Below are 18,069 nucleotides of genomic sequence, written 5' to 3'. Positions count from 1 at the left end.
TTACAAATTTGACCTCACCTACAAAACTGCAGAAAAGGGCAAAATACTAACATACTATTTTGTAGAGACATTGATGACCAGAATACACAAAAATCAAACTGACGCACAGGTCTTGAGCAGTTTTGTAGATTAGATGTTTTCTCACCTACCCCAAAAAGTCCCTTGCTTCTCTACTGTCCATGTTAAAACTTAGATGAATTCTCCATCTTTATTGTTCAGCCTCGATTGTCCCACACCCTTCCCGCACCGATGGTTAAGGGGAACAATGTGCCAGGAACAAAACTCCCAGGTCCTCCCAGCAATGTCTGTGCAGCCTGGCTGCAGTTCAAAAAGGTATGAAAGGGAACAGTTCAAAGGGTATGAAAAATGAGGAAAAGTTACTTTAATTCTATCATATTGCATAAAAATATTGCTGAATGAAGTATGCTACACATTTAATGGTATAGTGTGAACTGAGTTTGTCTCGACTAATATTTTGGGATTTTGCTAACTAGGATTGACTGAGATTGCAAAAGTTGAAGTTTACAGCACCAATCTAAGCTTTTTTTTTTTTTTTTTAATGAGGAAGTGCCTTCACATCATTAAAAGTCTGCTTCCTGAGCTTTTTTTTTTTTTTTTCATTAAGAGGATGTTCTTTCTTCCCCTTTAGGACAAGTACTTTCTAGAAAGAAACCATAGTCTTATTCCACTCACAGAGTCGGGACAACTTGCAAGAGAGGCGAGAAGGCGGCAGGATAGTCACCCTTATGCCCGGGGTTTTCTCCCCAGACACACGCTGCCCGGAGCACCTTGGCGGAGGGAACCCCAGCCGATCCCGGGGACCCCTCAGTGCTCGGCAGGCCCGCGGTGCCCCGCTGTCGGAGCTAATCTTTGCTTCCGAGGCAGTGGGGGGAGGTCTGCAATGAGGGAAGGCAAAACGAACCCTGTGCGCCGCGGTTCTTCCGCACCTGGAGGTGGAGTCCCTGAGGGGAGAGGGGGTGTCGAGCGGCCCGGACTCCCGCTCAGCGAGCGAGGGAGGTTAAGGTGGACCCCGGAGTCTTCTCGCACCTGGAGACGGAATCCCTGAGGGGAAAGTGAGGGTGAAAAGATGTTCCCGCTCGCCCCGGGCCGGGAACGAGCGCTGGAGGGCGGCCGGGGCCGCTACTTACTGAGCCCGGCGGCAGACTCGCAGCTCCGGAGCGCCGCCGGTCGCCATGGAGACGGCGTCGAGCCTCGGCCACGGCTCCGCTTCCTGTCGGTGCCAACGCCGCTACTGCCCGGGCGGAAACAGGCAAGGCGACCCCGTAAGCCACACCCACCGCTGCCCCTCGCCCCGCTAAAGGCGCAAAGCACCACGTGGCGAGGCTGTTTCCTGCCGGACGAGTTATCCGGGGCACCAGCCGCCTCCATCGATGGGCCGGCAGTGCGGGGCAGGTAGGTGTTCGCTCGCTGGCGGTCGCGGCGGGGTTTTCTGCTGGAAGGGGCCGGCGGGCTGGCGCTGTCGTCCGGTTGGCGCTAAGGGCTGCGGGGGTCCTCGTGCCGCAGATGCGGCGGGAAGCTTCCGGCAGGATCTGGTGTGGTGCGCGGGGCCGGGCTCGGGCTCCGGCGGCCTCCCTGGCCTCCCTCCGCGGGTCGTGCCGGGCTCCTCCCGCTGTGGAGGTCCGAGCGTCCTCCCTGCCGCCGTGTCGGTCGGTGCGGAGCTGCAGCTTTGGGGTGGGTCCGCGGTGGCGCAGCGACCGCTTCGTCCTGGGCGGTGGGCTGGGGAGGTGGGGGGGGGGGAAGCGTGGCCCTAGGCCGCGCTGGTGTTTTCGCGTGTTTTTAAAAACGCCTTGTGAATCCCTTCGGGAGAGAGGGGCCTTCCTGGAGGAAGGTGTGGAGTCGGGAGGGTTGGGCGTGCCCCTTCCCCAAAGGAAGGGGCGGCCGCCCTGCCGTCGGGTGTCCCCTCTTTCTGGTGGTAGCTCCGAGAAGTTTGAAAAACATACTTTTCTTCCCCCGTGAAAAAAAAGGATTTATTCTGAAGTGTGGTGTGGTTACCAGAAAGTGGTTTTAGCGCTGAAATAAGAAAAATATCCTGTTATTTCTTTTGTAACAAGAAAAAAAGCCTTATAAGGCTTCCCTACTTGGAGACAGTTTTATTTCTTACCAGAAAGTTCATGATAAATTAGCTACTACAAGCTTGGGATTTCAGTGTACCGAAGAACCTGCTTGAAGCTGACACATTCCTGTGCTGTTACTGGCATTTAATTCCCCTGTTTATTTTTTTTCATTCTGGGTCATTAGCTTGGTGATAGAGGGCCAAGAATAAAAAGTACCCAACCAGTTAGGTTTTACTTAGGCACCTGTGCTAACTTTATATGCTTTTGTTAATTTTTTTGTTTGCTTTTACATGCTTTTCTACTTTAATACTAAAACAGTTAAGCCTTCTTACTCAGCAGGATGAAGGAGGGTCCATACTATAAATATCATTGTGCAAAACCCGAGCTGTACCTTCTTGCATGTATCTCATTCCAGAATTGACAAAATGTCACACTTTTGTGTACTTCATTTTTTTTATAGATTAAGTACAGTATTGCTTCAAAATAAAACATGTATGTTTAAAAAAGTGTGTATATATATAAAAAGTGTGTATAACGTGGGTAGGTTCAAAATAGTTCAGGCAGTTAAAACATAAAATGATTTTAAAGGAGTATGAACAGCTTCTGAAATGTGATATACTAAAGAACTGGGACAGGAAACAGCAGAACTTAAATCACTTCACGTATGACAATTTATAGGATGGAATGGCCATGTGAAGTAAGCTGGTTTTTTGCGCTGTAGATCTTATGTAGGGGTGTAGATGTGCTTGAGGGCTGCAATCTGTTTCATGGTCCTGTAGTTTGTCACACTTTTTCATTTTTACTTTTTCTAACTCTTTCAAATTGTAATTATATCTATTTAATTTTCTTACACAGTGTTAAGAAAGTCATTTCAAAGCCAGTCATAGTATGGCCTTTGAAAGGATAACTCAGAAGGACTGGTACAAAATCCTGGGTGCGAAGCCATCGGACAGTCCAACAGAACTAAAACGGAAGTACCAAAAACTTGCTTTATTAGTAAGTATGTTTTTCTTGTTTAAGATGTGCAAAAATAAATTTTATAAGCCAATAAGATGATAATTTCAGGAATTTTTTTACATTTTTCATATAAATATGATTAATCAGAGTGTGTTTATAATACTAGTTCACCGACACTGGTTTAAGTTTGCCGTATACATTTGGAGTTTGAGTTACCATTATATTTTGCAAAGAGGGGTTGTGTTGTTCTGGTTCCAAAACACTGATATGTCTCCCAGCTTTGCTAAACATTCATGAATGAACTGAGCCAAATACTTGTTTGTCAGGTGCTGGATAATCAGGTGTAGAGGTCAAAGAAGGTCATTATTTGTAGCACACAGTTGTGAAATGTGCTAACTGATACTTGTGGTATTTACTATCATGTGTGCAGTTACAGTGTGCTGAATGCAATCCCTGAATGTGTAAAAACCAGATGTAAAGAGGAAAAAATACGTTCTTGCTGATAGTTTGCAGTAATGGAATAGAAAATGTATGAGGAGAATATTTTAATATCAATTTTATTTAAAAGCTTCTGGTGTGTTTTTTGTGGAGTCATGGTTTTGGTCATGCATTAAGATGATATTCTATGAATTCTCTTAATTTTTCCTGTACTGCTGGTATATGTGTATAAGAATCTCAGAGCTTTAGCAGGTTACTTTGTATGATTCTTGCTTGTTCTGTTTTACTCCTTCCTCTGAATTCGGGCTTTTTGTTCAAAAGATGGTTTGGCCTGGCTTTCTGAGAAAAATGGCTTGTATTTTCTTTGATATGTTGACCATTTTCAACCAAATTTGAAGACAGATAGAAGTTCCAAGGTGACTAAATTCCTGAGTTTCTTGAAAACTGGCAGCCTGGTAGAGAAGAAGGAAAAAGGTGAGGAGAACTCACTTTTTATATATTCCTTCAGGTAGCTGCTAGCTAGACTGTCAGTATTGACAGGGCACTAGAGAGCGCACACGTGGCTAATCTTGCTTGGTTTGAGGGGCCTGAATGAATGTGATAAGACGTTGGGACCTTTAAATGAGGTAAATGCTAATCAGTGGGAGACTGAGTTTTGTTAAGAGTTGAAATAAATTCATGGGATGTTTTTTGGGGGTTGTTTTTGGTTTTTAATTTATTTCTAGCCCCTGTGAAAACTGCTTTAAAGGTCACTTCACCAGTGTGAAATATGTTCCAAACTTACACATTTTGATACTCTTTAGTTGTATACGCTAAGCAGTCCTGCTGTACATCTACTCCTTCTTAACACTTCCTAGTAACTTATTTCTTTGTCTGAAACTGGTCTGTGTACTTAGTCTTAAGTTTCAACACTTTACAAGATGTTTGCTTGCAGATATAGGACATGAATACTTTGGTCCTCACTATTAAACATTAAAAGAATCAATGTAGGAGAGTGCCTTGGAAACTGAGCTGCTTAGTTCTACTCTTAACAGAAATAGTTGTTTTCTTGGACCACCTAATGATTTTTGCTTTACTGAATTACTAGTAAAATGTGAATAAGATATTTATAATGATCTATTTCTTCTTAATGAAAACAATAGCAAGATCTCAGTGTAAAATCTTTCCTGTTCAGATAGGAGTCTAATTTAAATTGATAAATGCAATGGAGTTAATATATTTCTTTCACTATGACTCTATGTAAAATAATGGCATTAAAATCATATGTAAAGTATTGTTCAGAGCTGTTTGCCACAGAACTGAAACTACGTAATGCCTTTCCTGTATGATTTTTCATTTTTTAAATGGAACTGAGTCCTTTGTGTTCTAGCACTGGACTTTCATGTAATTATTTTGAAATGTGTGAAGTGAGAATTGGTGATGGGTGGACATTACAACTGTCTGGTAAAGGCTGTCTGTAGATTTAGAAGGTGAAAAGATTATTTTAATATATAAGCTTTTCTTTAGAAGTTATGTATTTCCAAACTAAATGGTTAGTGTTCTTTATTTGAAAAGAAACATTGAGAAATGTTAGAAAAAGAAAGATACTTCTTTTTCTTCTTTTTTGCTGTTTGGCTCAGAATTCTCTTGCTCTCAGTGATGGATCTCTCTTTCTGACTAAAAAACCACACTGATGTTTACTTATAGGTGTTTCCTCCAAGGCAGATCTTCTGCTGCTTGTCTGTTGTTGTTACCGTATGTCCTGTCTCTATTCATCTTTTTCTTTTAGCTGAACTGTTACAGGCTCTACTTGTTTGTCTACTTACTAATACAGCATCCAGGTCTAAAGTCTGCAAAAGCATGGAGGTAAACTAACAATTATTTTTATGCACCTTAAACTCATTGGCTATAGGAGTGGCTGGAGACTACAGTACATACCTTCGCTAAAAAGTGTTTGTATAGTTCGTAGTTATACTGTGAAAGTTACTGCCACAGATGTTGTTGAGTCCAAGGGATTCCATGGTTGAAAAAGTTGTTAGGTGTTCATGAAAGAAAAGTCTGCCATGGCATGTTAACACAAAAAATAGTCTCTGATTCGGAGATTAATGAGCTATGGACTTACAGATATTGGGTGGAAAATATAAGGGAGGTGTTGCTGTATGTTTGTCTTATCCTGATACTATTCCCTAGGCATCCACTGTTCGTTGTTAGTAAAAAGTATAGCGCTGGATGGATCTCGCCTCTTACCTGTTGTGTCCTGCTCAGATGAAGTAACTCCCTGGCTCCCCCAAGTAAAGCTTGTGCTTAGAGCTCTTGGTAGCTTCACATCTCTAACCAGCAAAGTGTTCTTTTTGGTTTTCTAAAGCTGTTGTCAGAGATGGTGGTGGTAGAAGTAGTAGTACTATCGGTGCGGGGAAAGAAGGGGTCTATGTGCAGATATTTTTAGGTACTGTGATAGTAGTCAATTACCGGAGTAACTCCAGTTTAGAAGTTGGAATAGCAGATGACCACAGCCATGTATTACCTAGTAAAAGACTTAATAACAAATATGGTTGGTAGAGAAAGTTTTCTGGCTTACATGTAGCAGCAGTTGTTAACCTCCTGAAGAATTATACTGTGCTAAGTATCTTAAAATCCAAAAGTTTATAAAGCAACTTGCATCTTGGATACCAATGGCAATAATTATGCCATTCATTCTGTAATCATGAATATTCTGATCACAGAAGTTCATTAGCATCAAGCATAATAGATGGTGGAATTTATTTTTAAACATAATTCTACTGTTAAAATAAAAATGGCAAATGTCTGAGTCCAAGCCTTCTTCAAATGATCCCCAGTGCTTCATGTTGAGCATTTGCTTTTTGCCATCTGCTATTTTCTGTATTTGTCAACACATGTATGCTTAGCATCTTGAACGAGCAGGCAGATGTAAACTTCCAAAGCTAAAAAGAGTTGGAGATGCTGCCATATGTCATCCAAAAGACAACTACATCTGTAGTTAAATCTCAGGATTGACCTTAATAATCAAAAGTAGTACACAATTAAAATGGTTGAATTGTAGGTTTATAAGAATGATAAACAATAAAAAGGACACGAATAGAATAGTTCATATTTATAAAATTTCATTGCAACTTAATGAAACTTAAATGTATGTTTATAAAAAATTCTTCTGTGCTTATATGACTCTGATACAATAATGAAGTATCAAGGTGATCCAGGTAACAATCGATAGCAGCTGAATACGACAGACTTCTAGGCACAAAGTGTGTGTGACACTGGCAGTTCTGTAAATAGCTTATTTTTAAAACAAAACCAAACTTCTGCGTATGCTGGCTCGTACCCCACTATCTTCTCTACCACAGACCTTCAGCCAATAACTCTGAAAGAAAACAAAAAATTAGAAATGCATCTCTTGTAACCAGCATAGCTCAATGCCAAGATTCCTTGATTGGCTGTGGTAAGTCCATGCTAAAGTGCTTTCTGAAGCACAGAAGACTGGCAGTTTCCATACTCTGAAAGGAATCACAACAAACTTTGAGAATGAATATGTTGTTGAAGTGGTACGAGTTTGGTCTTTAGTCTTGTGTCTTTGGAACACGCTGGTGCTTTTGAGATATTTGGGATACGTAATAGTCTTTTTATCCACAGTAGTTTCAACAAGATTTCTTGAATGGATAAACAGGTTTTACACTCTATACTTACTTTTTCAAGGAATCTGTACAGCTTTTAGGAAGGATAGTGCTTATGTTTCATTTCTGAATGTGTATAAAATTAGAGGAACAAAATAGGATATTGGAGGGGGGAAATTGCACCATGTTTTTACTGGCACAATTTTTACATCTCCTTTTGGTCTAGCACTTTGTGGTCAAAGAATGAGTTGCCAGATTGTTTTCAAATTTTCACGTAGCTGCTGTATATCTGAAAACTGCTTTTTTACAGGAAATAAAGTCACCAAATGCATAAGCTTTGTCTAGCTGAAAATCAGGTGTCTGTTCCTGTTGATGCTGGTGATGATATAGGATACCTGTCAACTGGAAAAAAATTATTGTGCAGGAAAATTATATACTGCTGTTACAGTATGTGCCCTAATCTTAAAGAAAATCCATGTAATTTGAGCAGGGAGTATGCAGGAAGCTCTTATTTTTAATATGGTAAGGAAGTAAAATGTACCATTTTAACACATAGTGTTACAAAGATTATCTTTTTTTATCAGAAGGGGTGGTGTGTGTATATAAATACCAAGTGTTAAGGTGATCACTTAATCTGTTTGAAAGAATAGAAAATTTGAAAACAGAGTGCATCCGGCATAGGTGAGAATGACTAACAGTAAAGAAGGACGTTAATAGAAATTTAATGAAGCAAAATAACTGCAAGGAGAGATTGTTCCATTGAGCTTGTGTAGAGGAAAGACACAAGAGAGCAAGTCTTTCTGGAGAGCAAAAAATCTGTTGTATCTTACCAGATTTATGTACACATCTAAATTCTCTGTCACAAGAAATGCAGAGGATGTCATATATGTAAAGTTAAAGACCTGCTTGCACATGATTGTTCTCTTAAAGTTTGTTTCAAAATGAATTCAGTGTTCTTCCTGAAAGGAGCTGCCTACTGAGGAGCTTCATGCTGAGTATAAGCTGGGAATTTGAATCTTTAAAATGAAAACACTTTGAGTTTTGTATCAGAAGTCTCATCATAATGCTTTTCATAATGAAAATTATGCAGTGTGTGTATTCCTTCTTTTAATAGTCTTTGCAGGGTTGTTATTTTTTGTTTGAATAGCAGCATACTTGTTAGAGATACTTGACAGATCATCATGCTTAGCTACCTCTAGCTTCAGCTAACTTGTAGAAAATTAATTTTGTAATTTGACAGTATAAACAGAACAAGTTCAGTGCAGCCTGGTTGTAACTTGACTGAAGTGAATATAATTGCAACAGAGAGAAAGAGAAGCCACTAAGTTTAGTACAAAGGACTATTGTTTTGACACTCTGGGTAGTTTTCTTTTGAGCTGTTCTTTACATCTTATTTACTACTTATGACCTTAATAAAAATACAAGGGGGTATATTTTCAAATTGGGACTTGAAAAATTGGCTATTAGTTTCTGTAATATATAATGAACCTCAGTGTTATAGAAGTCAGTAGTTCAAATAGCTTGATTAGCCAGATCATGATTGTGATGTTCCTGCTGCTGTTTAAGCTATGAAAGCTTTTGTTTGATTTATCCACCTGTTGTTCGTGGTGGTTTTGGTTGATTGTTTTTTTTCTTACTCCAGAAGAGGTGTGAGAGTTATGATATTCAGTAGTAAGTCTGAAGAACAGGTATTTACCCTGGCGATGATCATGTTGCAGTAACAGGAACTTCTAGCAGTCTGAATAGTATCACAAGTTTGTTGTGTATGTCAGGATGGTACTTAAAAGGCAAACGTTCTGGAGATGGGTGGTGCTGCCACGTGCAGCGATACGGACTGCCACGTCTGAGCCAAAGCTCTCGCTTGCTCAGTGAGAATTGTGTGAGGATATCATGCTGGTGGCACTTGGTCCTTGGGCCTTACATGCCCTCGTTAAGGTTAACTGGCCAATGGGAGTGTGTGTTCTACATAATTAGGCAGCTAGCTAATCAAATGAAATGCAATGATTAACCAATTAGTGCTCTGATTGGTCAGAAACCAGCTGGAAGGTGTAGTCCAGACACATCCTGTACAAGAACAGGCTGAGAAAGGTGTCCTGACTTGCAGAAGGGATAGGGGGAAGAGAGGTCATGGATGGAGGTGAAGAGAAAAGGGATGTGGTAAGGTGTTGTAGTAGGAAAAGGGGCATATGATAGTATTGGAATGTACTCTGCACTACTCCTTGGTTAGAGGTGGCTATCTACCACAACTCAGTTTATATGGAGCAATGTCTCACTTCATATTACTTTGTAATGTGTAATTTTTTTATGTTGTTTTTTAAAGTTGTAGGTGAATTTTAACAAGTGGATGGTGTGAACATCCCTACAGCAGAAAGTTTTATTTTTAACTGTTATATAGAATATGAGAAACCCCATAGCATCATAAAATAAGCTAGCGAGTAATATATTGCTCATCCAGGCAGTTCAGCCAGTTGTGAAAGTAATGTTAGTTTGGAAAATTATTTCTAAATTTATCTGTTTACTTGCGGGGTTATTGTCCATAGTTTGTTATGATGAGCAGCTTCTAGTACTTCATCCTCCTGTAGTTTTAAGGTACATACATAAGAACAGAATGGGCATCAGGCAATTGAAATGTGAGAGTCAGCTAATGTGTGCTTGGCCTTTGATGTCACTTATGCTCTGCTAAGGAATCTGATGCCTCTTGAACATTTCGTGTACTGGTTATATAAGTTATTAATTGTAACAATATATTAAAAGTAGAATCTACACTGTCTTTGGTAGACTTTTTGTGAAAGGTGTTCCATATTTATAAATATTCATTGTGTCCTGAGGTAGTATAAAATTAAAATTTGGATTAAAAATAAAAGTACTAGCTTATTAAATTCCATAAAGATGTTTCTTTAATATTTGTAAGTGTCCTTTCAGCACCTTTGAAGACACATTGAAGTAGTTTTATATTGCACGGTGTGCTTTTATCTGAAATAAAAATCATGTAGTGAAAGATACGAATTAAAGCATGAAGAAGGAAGCTACAAAGACCAGCATAATGTTTTCACATAAGTAAACATTCTGATCATTCTGATGTTTGGACAGCCACAGTCAAGAGTACCTTGAGTTGTTCAACTTTTTCAAATCAAACTCTTTAAGTACCTACGTCTGAAATTTTAAGCACTGTGTCAATTATTTAAAGAATCTATAATCCCACAATATGAACTTGAAGGCTAGTAAAAGTTAAGGGTAGAATCCGTCATCTTGCAATAACTGTGTTTGTGTAAGGATTTCTTAGTGCTGTTAAATGAAATTGACCACATTGGTGTTGAATCTGAAACAGTTATTAGATTTTTAAAATATTGTAGTATGATGTAGTAAGCTGTAAAACTTAGTGTTTTGGGGACTTGAATATTTAATGTTTTTTTAGATTTAAATAAACTAGCTGTAAGTAATTTTGTCTTATGTTTAAAATGCATAATATAATTATTATGGCAATTTGTTAAAGCAACACATTCCTTCTTTCCTTTTTCTTTAAACACTTTATAGTCAGAAAAATCATGATCTGAATGACGTAACTGTCCCACCCTCCATCTTTTCCTTGCCTCTGCATCATGAATGCGTTCTAATCCCCCATTGAGCCCAAATACTCAGCAGACGTGAGCTCATTTGAACTGATTTAATGTAGAAGCAAATTCTTATACCTGAAGGGTTGTCTTGTAGGACACTTTGTAGATAGTTTGTATTATTATAGTAAGAAAGTTCAGCTTTGTTGTAGTCTACCAGTCATTTGGATAAACTTTGTCATTTAATTTTCACTATGTTAAAAGTAACTTTTTAAGGCTGAAAAGTCAATAGTCAAGATATTTGAAAAACTACACTTTGTTGTTATTCCCAATTAAATAACAATAAAAATCACTGTGTTGCTTGAATTTATGACCTAAGAATGTCCATGGTCAAAGAAGGTAAAGACGAACAAGTTTTCTGAGCAGCTTCTTACTAAACATTTTTCTTTGTTTTTTTTTTTTGACCTAACATTAAATAGTAACTAATGGGGTGTTTGAGGAGAGGCTGAACAAGAGGTCATCTTTTAAGAGGTACTTATCTTCTGTCAGAGCATGCCAGCAATCCAGTGTCAGTTCCTACTGGTACAGAAGAGCAATGCAGTGTATTTGGGCTTGGTAGGATTCTCTCAGTATAACTATGGCTTCTGTAAATGTTGCTATTGCAACTCAAGTAATGAAAACCTTGGATTATTCCTCTACAGTTGCTGGTCTGTCTTAGGTGATGACTCTACCTTTTCATCTCCATCTCTTGACTATTCCTTCCTAAAATGAGGAAGTTCTGTAAAGGCTAAGACTGTCTTTATAGAGTGCTTATTAAATAGCAATGGCAAAAAGCTCAGTAATACTGTTAAGTGAGCAGAGTCTGCTATTGTCACATGATTTCCTTGAGTCATCTGGAAAGTATGCCCTTTTAGTCATTAGGAGGACACATTGTGTTGTTTCCTTGCTGCAAATGGAGAAATTTGCCAACCGCAACCAACCTCAAATTCGAAGTTAAATTAACACCAAACCTAGTGATCAATCCAGATATGGATGCATCCTTAAGCCATCAGCGTGAGTAAATCCAATCCAAACTAGATGCAAAGTTTGATTCTATGCATTATGTTTGCAATTGTTTTGCCACTATGGCTATGAAATTTTGAAATAACTGAATGCTGATGTTGGTTTGGGGTTTTTTTTCCTGGTGTTTTGTTGGTTTGTTGTATGTGGGGTTTTTTAATACTGGTGTGATATTCATGAAATGGAATCTTTGTGCCATAGTCATAGCATACTTCATGGCCTCTGAGGGTTGAAACTTCTTAGATGCTTTAGCCTTACTTGGCATTGCCTAAGCTAGGAAAGCGGTGTCTGTACAACAGGCTGTGGTGCTTCTGGTTTTATTTGGATAGTGTAACATGTTTACTAATGTGTATCTCAAGTTAAGCTGCCCCATAAAAGGTAGGTGGTCTCTTCATGGGTTTTGAACCCAAATGTTTTCTAAACTGAGTGCTAAATTGTGTGTTAATATTTAGCTTTTTGTGTCCATTTTAAAAGTTATAATTTGGCTGGGGCCTAGCCTGTTGGTTTGAGATCATGGATGGCTTCAAATACTGTAGAGATTCTATATCTGTTGCTCCTAGAGATAGGGAAAGCTGAAAGAAATATTTTAAAGAAAACAAACCAAAACCACCTGCAACTTTTGAAGTGTTGTGCAAGTGTTAGAGTTATGGTCACTAATAAATAATTTTTTATAAGTCCTCTATTCTTCAAGGCCTGCTTTCCACGGTGACTTCTGCAGCTGAAGTACCTTAGGGACTTTGATTATGTTGTGTTATGCTTAAATCTGACCTCTTTAAGGTGTCTGGTTTTAGGTATTCCAAATGAATTTGAAAATTGATAGTATGTGTTGGTTCGGAATACTGTTTTAGTGACAGTCATCTGGGGGTGGCGGGGACAACACAAAAGAAGTGCTCCGTGCTCAGCAGTTGTTAGGAAGTTGTGGAGCATGAAAGTAGTTGACTTAGCCTGCAGAAAGGTATTTATCTTGCAAGTCACGGTGCCAGCTGAAGGCTACTGCCCCTAACTGCCTGGCCCTGCCCTTCTGCCAGATGTTACTCAGCCAGGAAAGAGCATCCTGTTTTCCTTTATCCACTACTGTACACGTCAGCTGAAAAAGTTCATGCCCATCTTTTCAGTAGTTTACATAACCCTTGTTGGTTTGGGTTTTTTATAACACAGGATTCTGGGGTTTACTTTCACATGAAAGTAGTATTTGCCTAAACTAGTGTCCTGGTTTCAGCTGCCATAGTTAATTTTCTTCCTAGTGGCTGGTATAGTGCTGTGGGTTTTTTAGATTTAGTATGAGAATCATGTTGATAACGCACTGATGATTTTAGTTGTTGCCAGGTAGTTGTAGTGCCTACACTAAGTCAAGGACTTTTCAGCTTCTCACACCCTGCCAGGTGGACAAGAAGCTGGAGGGCACAGCCAGGACAGCTGGTCCAGACTGGCCGAAGGGATATTCCCTGCCACAGAACATCGTGCTCTGGATGTAACTGGGGCAGCTAGCCGGGAGGCGGGATTGCTGCTCAGAAACAGACTGGGCATTGGGAGGTTTTTCCACAGGTGGCGAGCATCACTTGTATTATAATCTTCCTTTGTTACCCTTTTAAACTGTCTTTATCTTAACCCATGAGGTTGTCTGGCTTCTTCCATTCTCCTCCCCATCCCCTTGGGGTTGGAGGGGTGAGCGAGTGGCTGCATGGTCCTTAGTTACTAGCTGGGGTTAAACCGTGACTAGTTTCCTAACCATTTGTGTAACTGGCATTGTATGACTAGGGCCACATTAACGTATATCTAAACAGTGGGACATCATTTAATGTGACATTTAATGGTGTAAATTGTGAGCTTTTAAAATTCCCTCTCTATTTTTATCTTACCTTTATACTCCTGTAAGTTTTAAGATTATTTCTTTCCTTCTTTTTATTGCTTTATCTTCTCCTGCTGTGTAGTGTAGTTTCCAAAAGACTTTTTTACGTAGCTTTTGAGGCTCTTGGGTGGCCCTTCATAGGAAAATAAGGAGCCAGGGAAGCAGAAGAAATTGAAGAGAAGCCGTTTCTACAGATGTATTTTCTGGTAACCACAGGTTCTGTTTTCTCTTCATTTTTATACCTTCATTAGCCAAATTGATCTTTGTTTCTATTTATACAACAACAGTTGATTTTCTTTCTGTCACTAAAACATGAAACTTCTATGTTTCATTTCAGCATTCAGTTTGTTCAGGAGCTGAAAAGGATGAGAAGTGTGAACACTTAATATGAAAGTTATGTGCAGTAATTACTTCAGTCTAATGGGGTTAGATCTTTCCAGAGACTGGGGAATAGGGGGTGAAAGGACTAAGAGTTCATTACTTAAGTTTCTATAGGATGGGCTAGTTATTGTTGCTGCAGAAATGTAGTCCATTTCCCTTGCCAATGCAGTAGGTTATTTATCTCATCTTGATAATGTTTTCAAACAAGAATCTGCAATTACTTGTTTTTGCAGAGGGGAGCTGGAGTGCTTTCAAGTAGCAGATTCATGGAGTGTTACCTTGAACAAGTGGAGACCTGCTGTCAGTAGTTAAGACCAATAAGAGAATGTAAGGTCAAAATAGTATCATAATACTACAGTACCATGATAAAAGCAATTGCATTAGAAAAGAATTCTGGTCATACGTGATATAATATCTAATAATTTACTGTAGAGAAGGAAGTATTTTTTCATTAGAAATTACTACTTAGTGTAAGACCAGCTCTGCAATCGTAGGACTTGTACAAGTAGCATCACATGGAAAGTGATTATTTCCATGGAACTTGAAATTTAGTTCTATAAAAGTAGAGTCAGAGTTACAGTGGCAATCCTGCTGCTACTGCAGTTAAATATATAAAATAAGTATGCTAAAGACAAGAATTTTGGCAGCAGGACACTAAGTACGGAGGAGGAAAAGCGGATCTATCTTCAGGTTTTTCAGATGACTCTCAGCTCAGATTCATGCCTGACTTGACAAAAGATTAAGATTTACCAGTGAATAATAGAACCATTCAAAACTCTAGTCAGAAATCAATGTTATCCACCTGTGTGATTTAAATGTGAAAGAAGGTGTTGTGGTGAAATTCTTGGCTTAATCAGAGAGACGATTGAGGAAGTTTTAAATTATGTTTAAGCAAGATAACTTAGAAATAAAATTTGAGATGCAAATTAATGAGTTTATGACAGTGTAATTTAATCTATGATTTTTATTTTTTTAATTCCACTTTAGAGGACTCCAGTATTTTTCAAGAATTTGCAGTATTGGGTTGATAGTATCCTCTGTGTTTTTACAGTGCAGCTATTAGTGAATGCCAGTTATGTAGTCTGCTTCGCTGTTGCATATTGCTGTGTATATTTAATCCTAACTCTTTTTATTCAGGCTACTTTTAAAATAGCAAGTTGGGTTGTCTGTGGGTGTTGTCTTTAAAAAATTATTCATTGGATGATGAATAACTAAAATGTTAAGGAAAAAATCCCTTTTCCTCCTATGTGCTATCCTGATGATGCTTTGCTGCAAATGCTTTGAGTCCCAGCAAATATTTCCTTATGGTAACAGTTACACAGCAATAATATTATCTGAAATTTCTATTCCGATGGTTCTTATTTGTCTCAAGCTAGAGGTCTGCTGTGCTGGATGTTGTGTACAGCAATGGTTATCTCTGGCCTGAAAGTATGGAAAAGATTAATAATGTGTGTAAAACATGCAAGCAGTTGAATGTTGTGCGGGAAGCTCTGATACTTGCATAACAATTTCTGATTATGGCAGACTGTAAGGAGGAAAAAGGGAGAAGAATGGACATGGTTTTCAGTGGCTAGTTGATCACTGAGCGATGTTGGGAAAATGTCATAGAATGGAGAAGGTCTAAGAAATTAGAAAGAAAATGAAACTCTGTTGGCTTTACTTTTCCTCAAATAAGGAACATTTCCTGTGAATAAGAGTCATCCTGGAGATGGACAGTGGAGGCTGGAATCACTGTCAAAGCAGATAACAAGATCAGGTAGGAGAACAACTTTAGCCTTAAAAAGCTTAGAGATTGTTTGTGTTTGGGGGAAAAAGGGAAGAAGAGATGGATTGAAGTAATGAATCAAGAAGATAAATTCCTTGCTCTTTTGTCCAGCTGTCTTTGGATAGACACCCTTTGGGAAGTTTTAATCTCTATATGAAAAGATTGAATGTCACAAGGAACTCTTCACTTTCTGTTTCTCCTCTTTGCAAGTGGCAAAAGCAGGCTACTTCCATGTTCCCTGCTAACTTCTGCCAATTGAGTGAACATCTTGAAAAGATTGATTGTGGGCTAGGCAGGCAAGTCTAAGACCTGGAATCATTCTTTTCATGGAAGTGAACAAGCTTCATGTTTCAGAGAGACTGCTTTGTTGCAAAATCACTGAAATAAGAAAAGCACCTTCAAAGTAATTTTGGTTTGTGCTCTTTTAACATAAGACTGCACCTCTTTTTTTTTCCTTCCCAAATACTTGCCATGTGAAGCTTTTCAATACTGAATTGTGCTAGTTACTTAGCAGGGGATAGCTTACAAAAATGTAAACAAGTGTGGAACCTGATCTAGTGAATGTATGTCTCTATGTGAGTATCCTAATGAAGTGCATGTATTACATTCCTGATATTTTTGCAGATGAAATCAAAGTCCCATATTGAGCCTGCTGAATGTACATCTTGCCTGTTACAGTCTTTGTGTACAGGAAAGGATATGATCACATCAGTTCAATTTAGAAAGCCTGTAGGGGAGGAAAGGTGGAGCAGATATTTAAAAACAGTAATAAACTTTATTTGCTTTGGTCTCCATTTTTCATCATGCTAGTGTATTGCAGAGAAACAATGAAATGTTTTTGATGTAAGCTTCTAGTAAGCATTAGGTGGCAGTAGTGTGTTGTATTTGGCAGCTGTGTTGTCGGTTTTTTATCTTCTGCAATCTTTAGTGCAGTCTAATAAATGGAGAAAGCATGTATTTTGTTTCTATATAGTTTTTATAAAATGCTGATTTATGGTTGTTCTAACTGTATGTGACTGTAAGGGCAGCCATTGTTCAGATTCTTGCATGCATACATAGGTGGGATTAGCACACTGTAGTTTCTGCACAATAATCATGACTTATTTTCTGATACACAATATCTAACAGTGATAATATTAACTGCAAAATATTCCAATGAAAAACATGCTGTTAATGGCTGAGTTTAGTTTTGCAGCCTTTACTTTTTCATAAGGTGTTACCATTTCTAAATTTAATATAGCCTGTTAGATGAAATGTGGTTTTATGCTTGTGTTTACTCTTTTTCCTTAGATAAAAAAACAAACTTAGGCTCAAGAGAATGTTGGTAGGAACATAATTAACCTTTCAGCATAGTGGTGTTGCTGTCACTCCAGATCTTAGATAAGTGTGGTTACCTTGTGACCCTTTTGGAGGGTTTTTTCCCCTTCATCCTTGTTTCTCACAGGTAAAGGATCTCAAGGAGTTTAGAACTGGTGTTGCATGGCATTAATTGGGCAGGATGATCAGTTAATAGAAGAAGAGCAAGAAAGTGTTGACAGAACATGCTATCTAATTAGTACCTGATGAACCATGTAGGCCACAGAGCCCAGTGTAATGTTGCTTCAGGGTAGCTCCTATACAAGACCTTTACGTGAAAAAATAAGCCTGTAGAAAAGCTAAAAAAGAATATTTCAGCATAGTTCCAGTGAAGGAAGTTTTCATTGCTGAAAAACTTCACTTTCCACTGAGAACTTGGAGAAAGCCAGGGATATTTGATTCATAGAAGAAATTATCAAGCCTGTGTTTTGTACAAGTCTTGCTCTTAAAAATAGTGTAGCCTTTTGTTTGTTTAGGTCTTTTTTTTCAATGTAAGAGGTGACCTACGAATTATGGAAATAGAAGGAATAGTTGGGGTTTTTTAAAGAAAAACTATGTAGTTTTTTCCCGCTTTTTGGAGTAGTAAGAAATAAATATGAGGGCAGTAAGATTTCCTGATGACTTGTGATAAAATGGCAAGCAAAATAGAATGATTTTGCTTGTTAAGTTAAGAGCAGGTAGCACCACAACACTTTGAGGTTCAACCCAAACTGGTTCTCTATTACATATTGGTTTGTAATTGTTTTTCAGCTGAAAACTTGGTAATTTTGAATTGAAAAGCACTTTGAGTCTAGCAAGGTAGTACTGCTGGAATTATTTGGTTTACCAGTAATTAGGGTTTTTCCATTCACTTATACAAATATGTTGGTAATTAATTCATACTATTAAGAAATTCTCCCTCCTCCAATGACAGGAGAAAAGTTTAATGTTTGCTTGTTTAAAACAAACATTTTTTCTAAAAGAATTGATTTTTTCCTGCCGTTTAAGCTCTTTTCTTTTACTGAAATAAACCACTTCATTTTACTGAATA

General features: G+C 38.5%; 1 protein-coding gene across 1 annotated transcript in view; it reads left to right on the top strand.

The window, feature by feature from the left end:
- Positions 1-1,306: 1,306 nt before the first annotated feature.
- The window catches only part of DNAJC24 (DnaJ heat shock protein family (Hsp40) member C24), a 38,388-nt gene continuing 21,625 nt past the window's right edge, over positions 1,307-18,069 (top strand). The window contains exons 1-2 of the mRNA XM_075755294.1: positions 1,307-1,413; positions 2,931-3,071. Of these exons, the coding sequence (XP_075611409.1) occupies positions 2,964-3,071 (108 nt within the window). The 5' untranslated portion in view covers positions 1,307-1,413; positions 2,931-2,963. The remainder of the gene's footprint in view (positions 1,414-2,930; positions 3,072-18,069) is intronic.

Source organism: Balearica regulorum, chromosome 5 (assembly GCF_011004875.1).
Source record: "Balearica regulorum gibbericeps isolate bBalReg1 chromosome 5, bBalReg1.pri, whole genome shotgun sequence".
Classification (NCBI taxonomy): Eukaryota; Metazoa; Chordata; class Aves; order Gruiformes; family Gruidae; genus Balearica; species Balearica regulorum.
The sequence above is the reverse complement of the archived record's forward strand: the minus strand, read 5'-3'. Positions and strand labels throughout refer to the sequence as shown.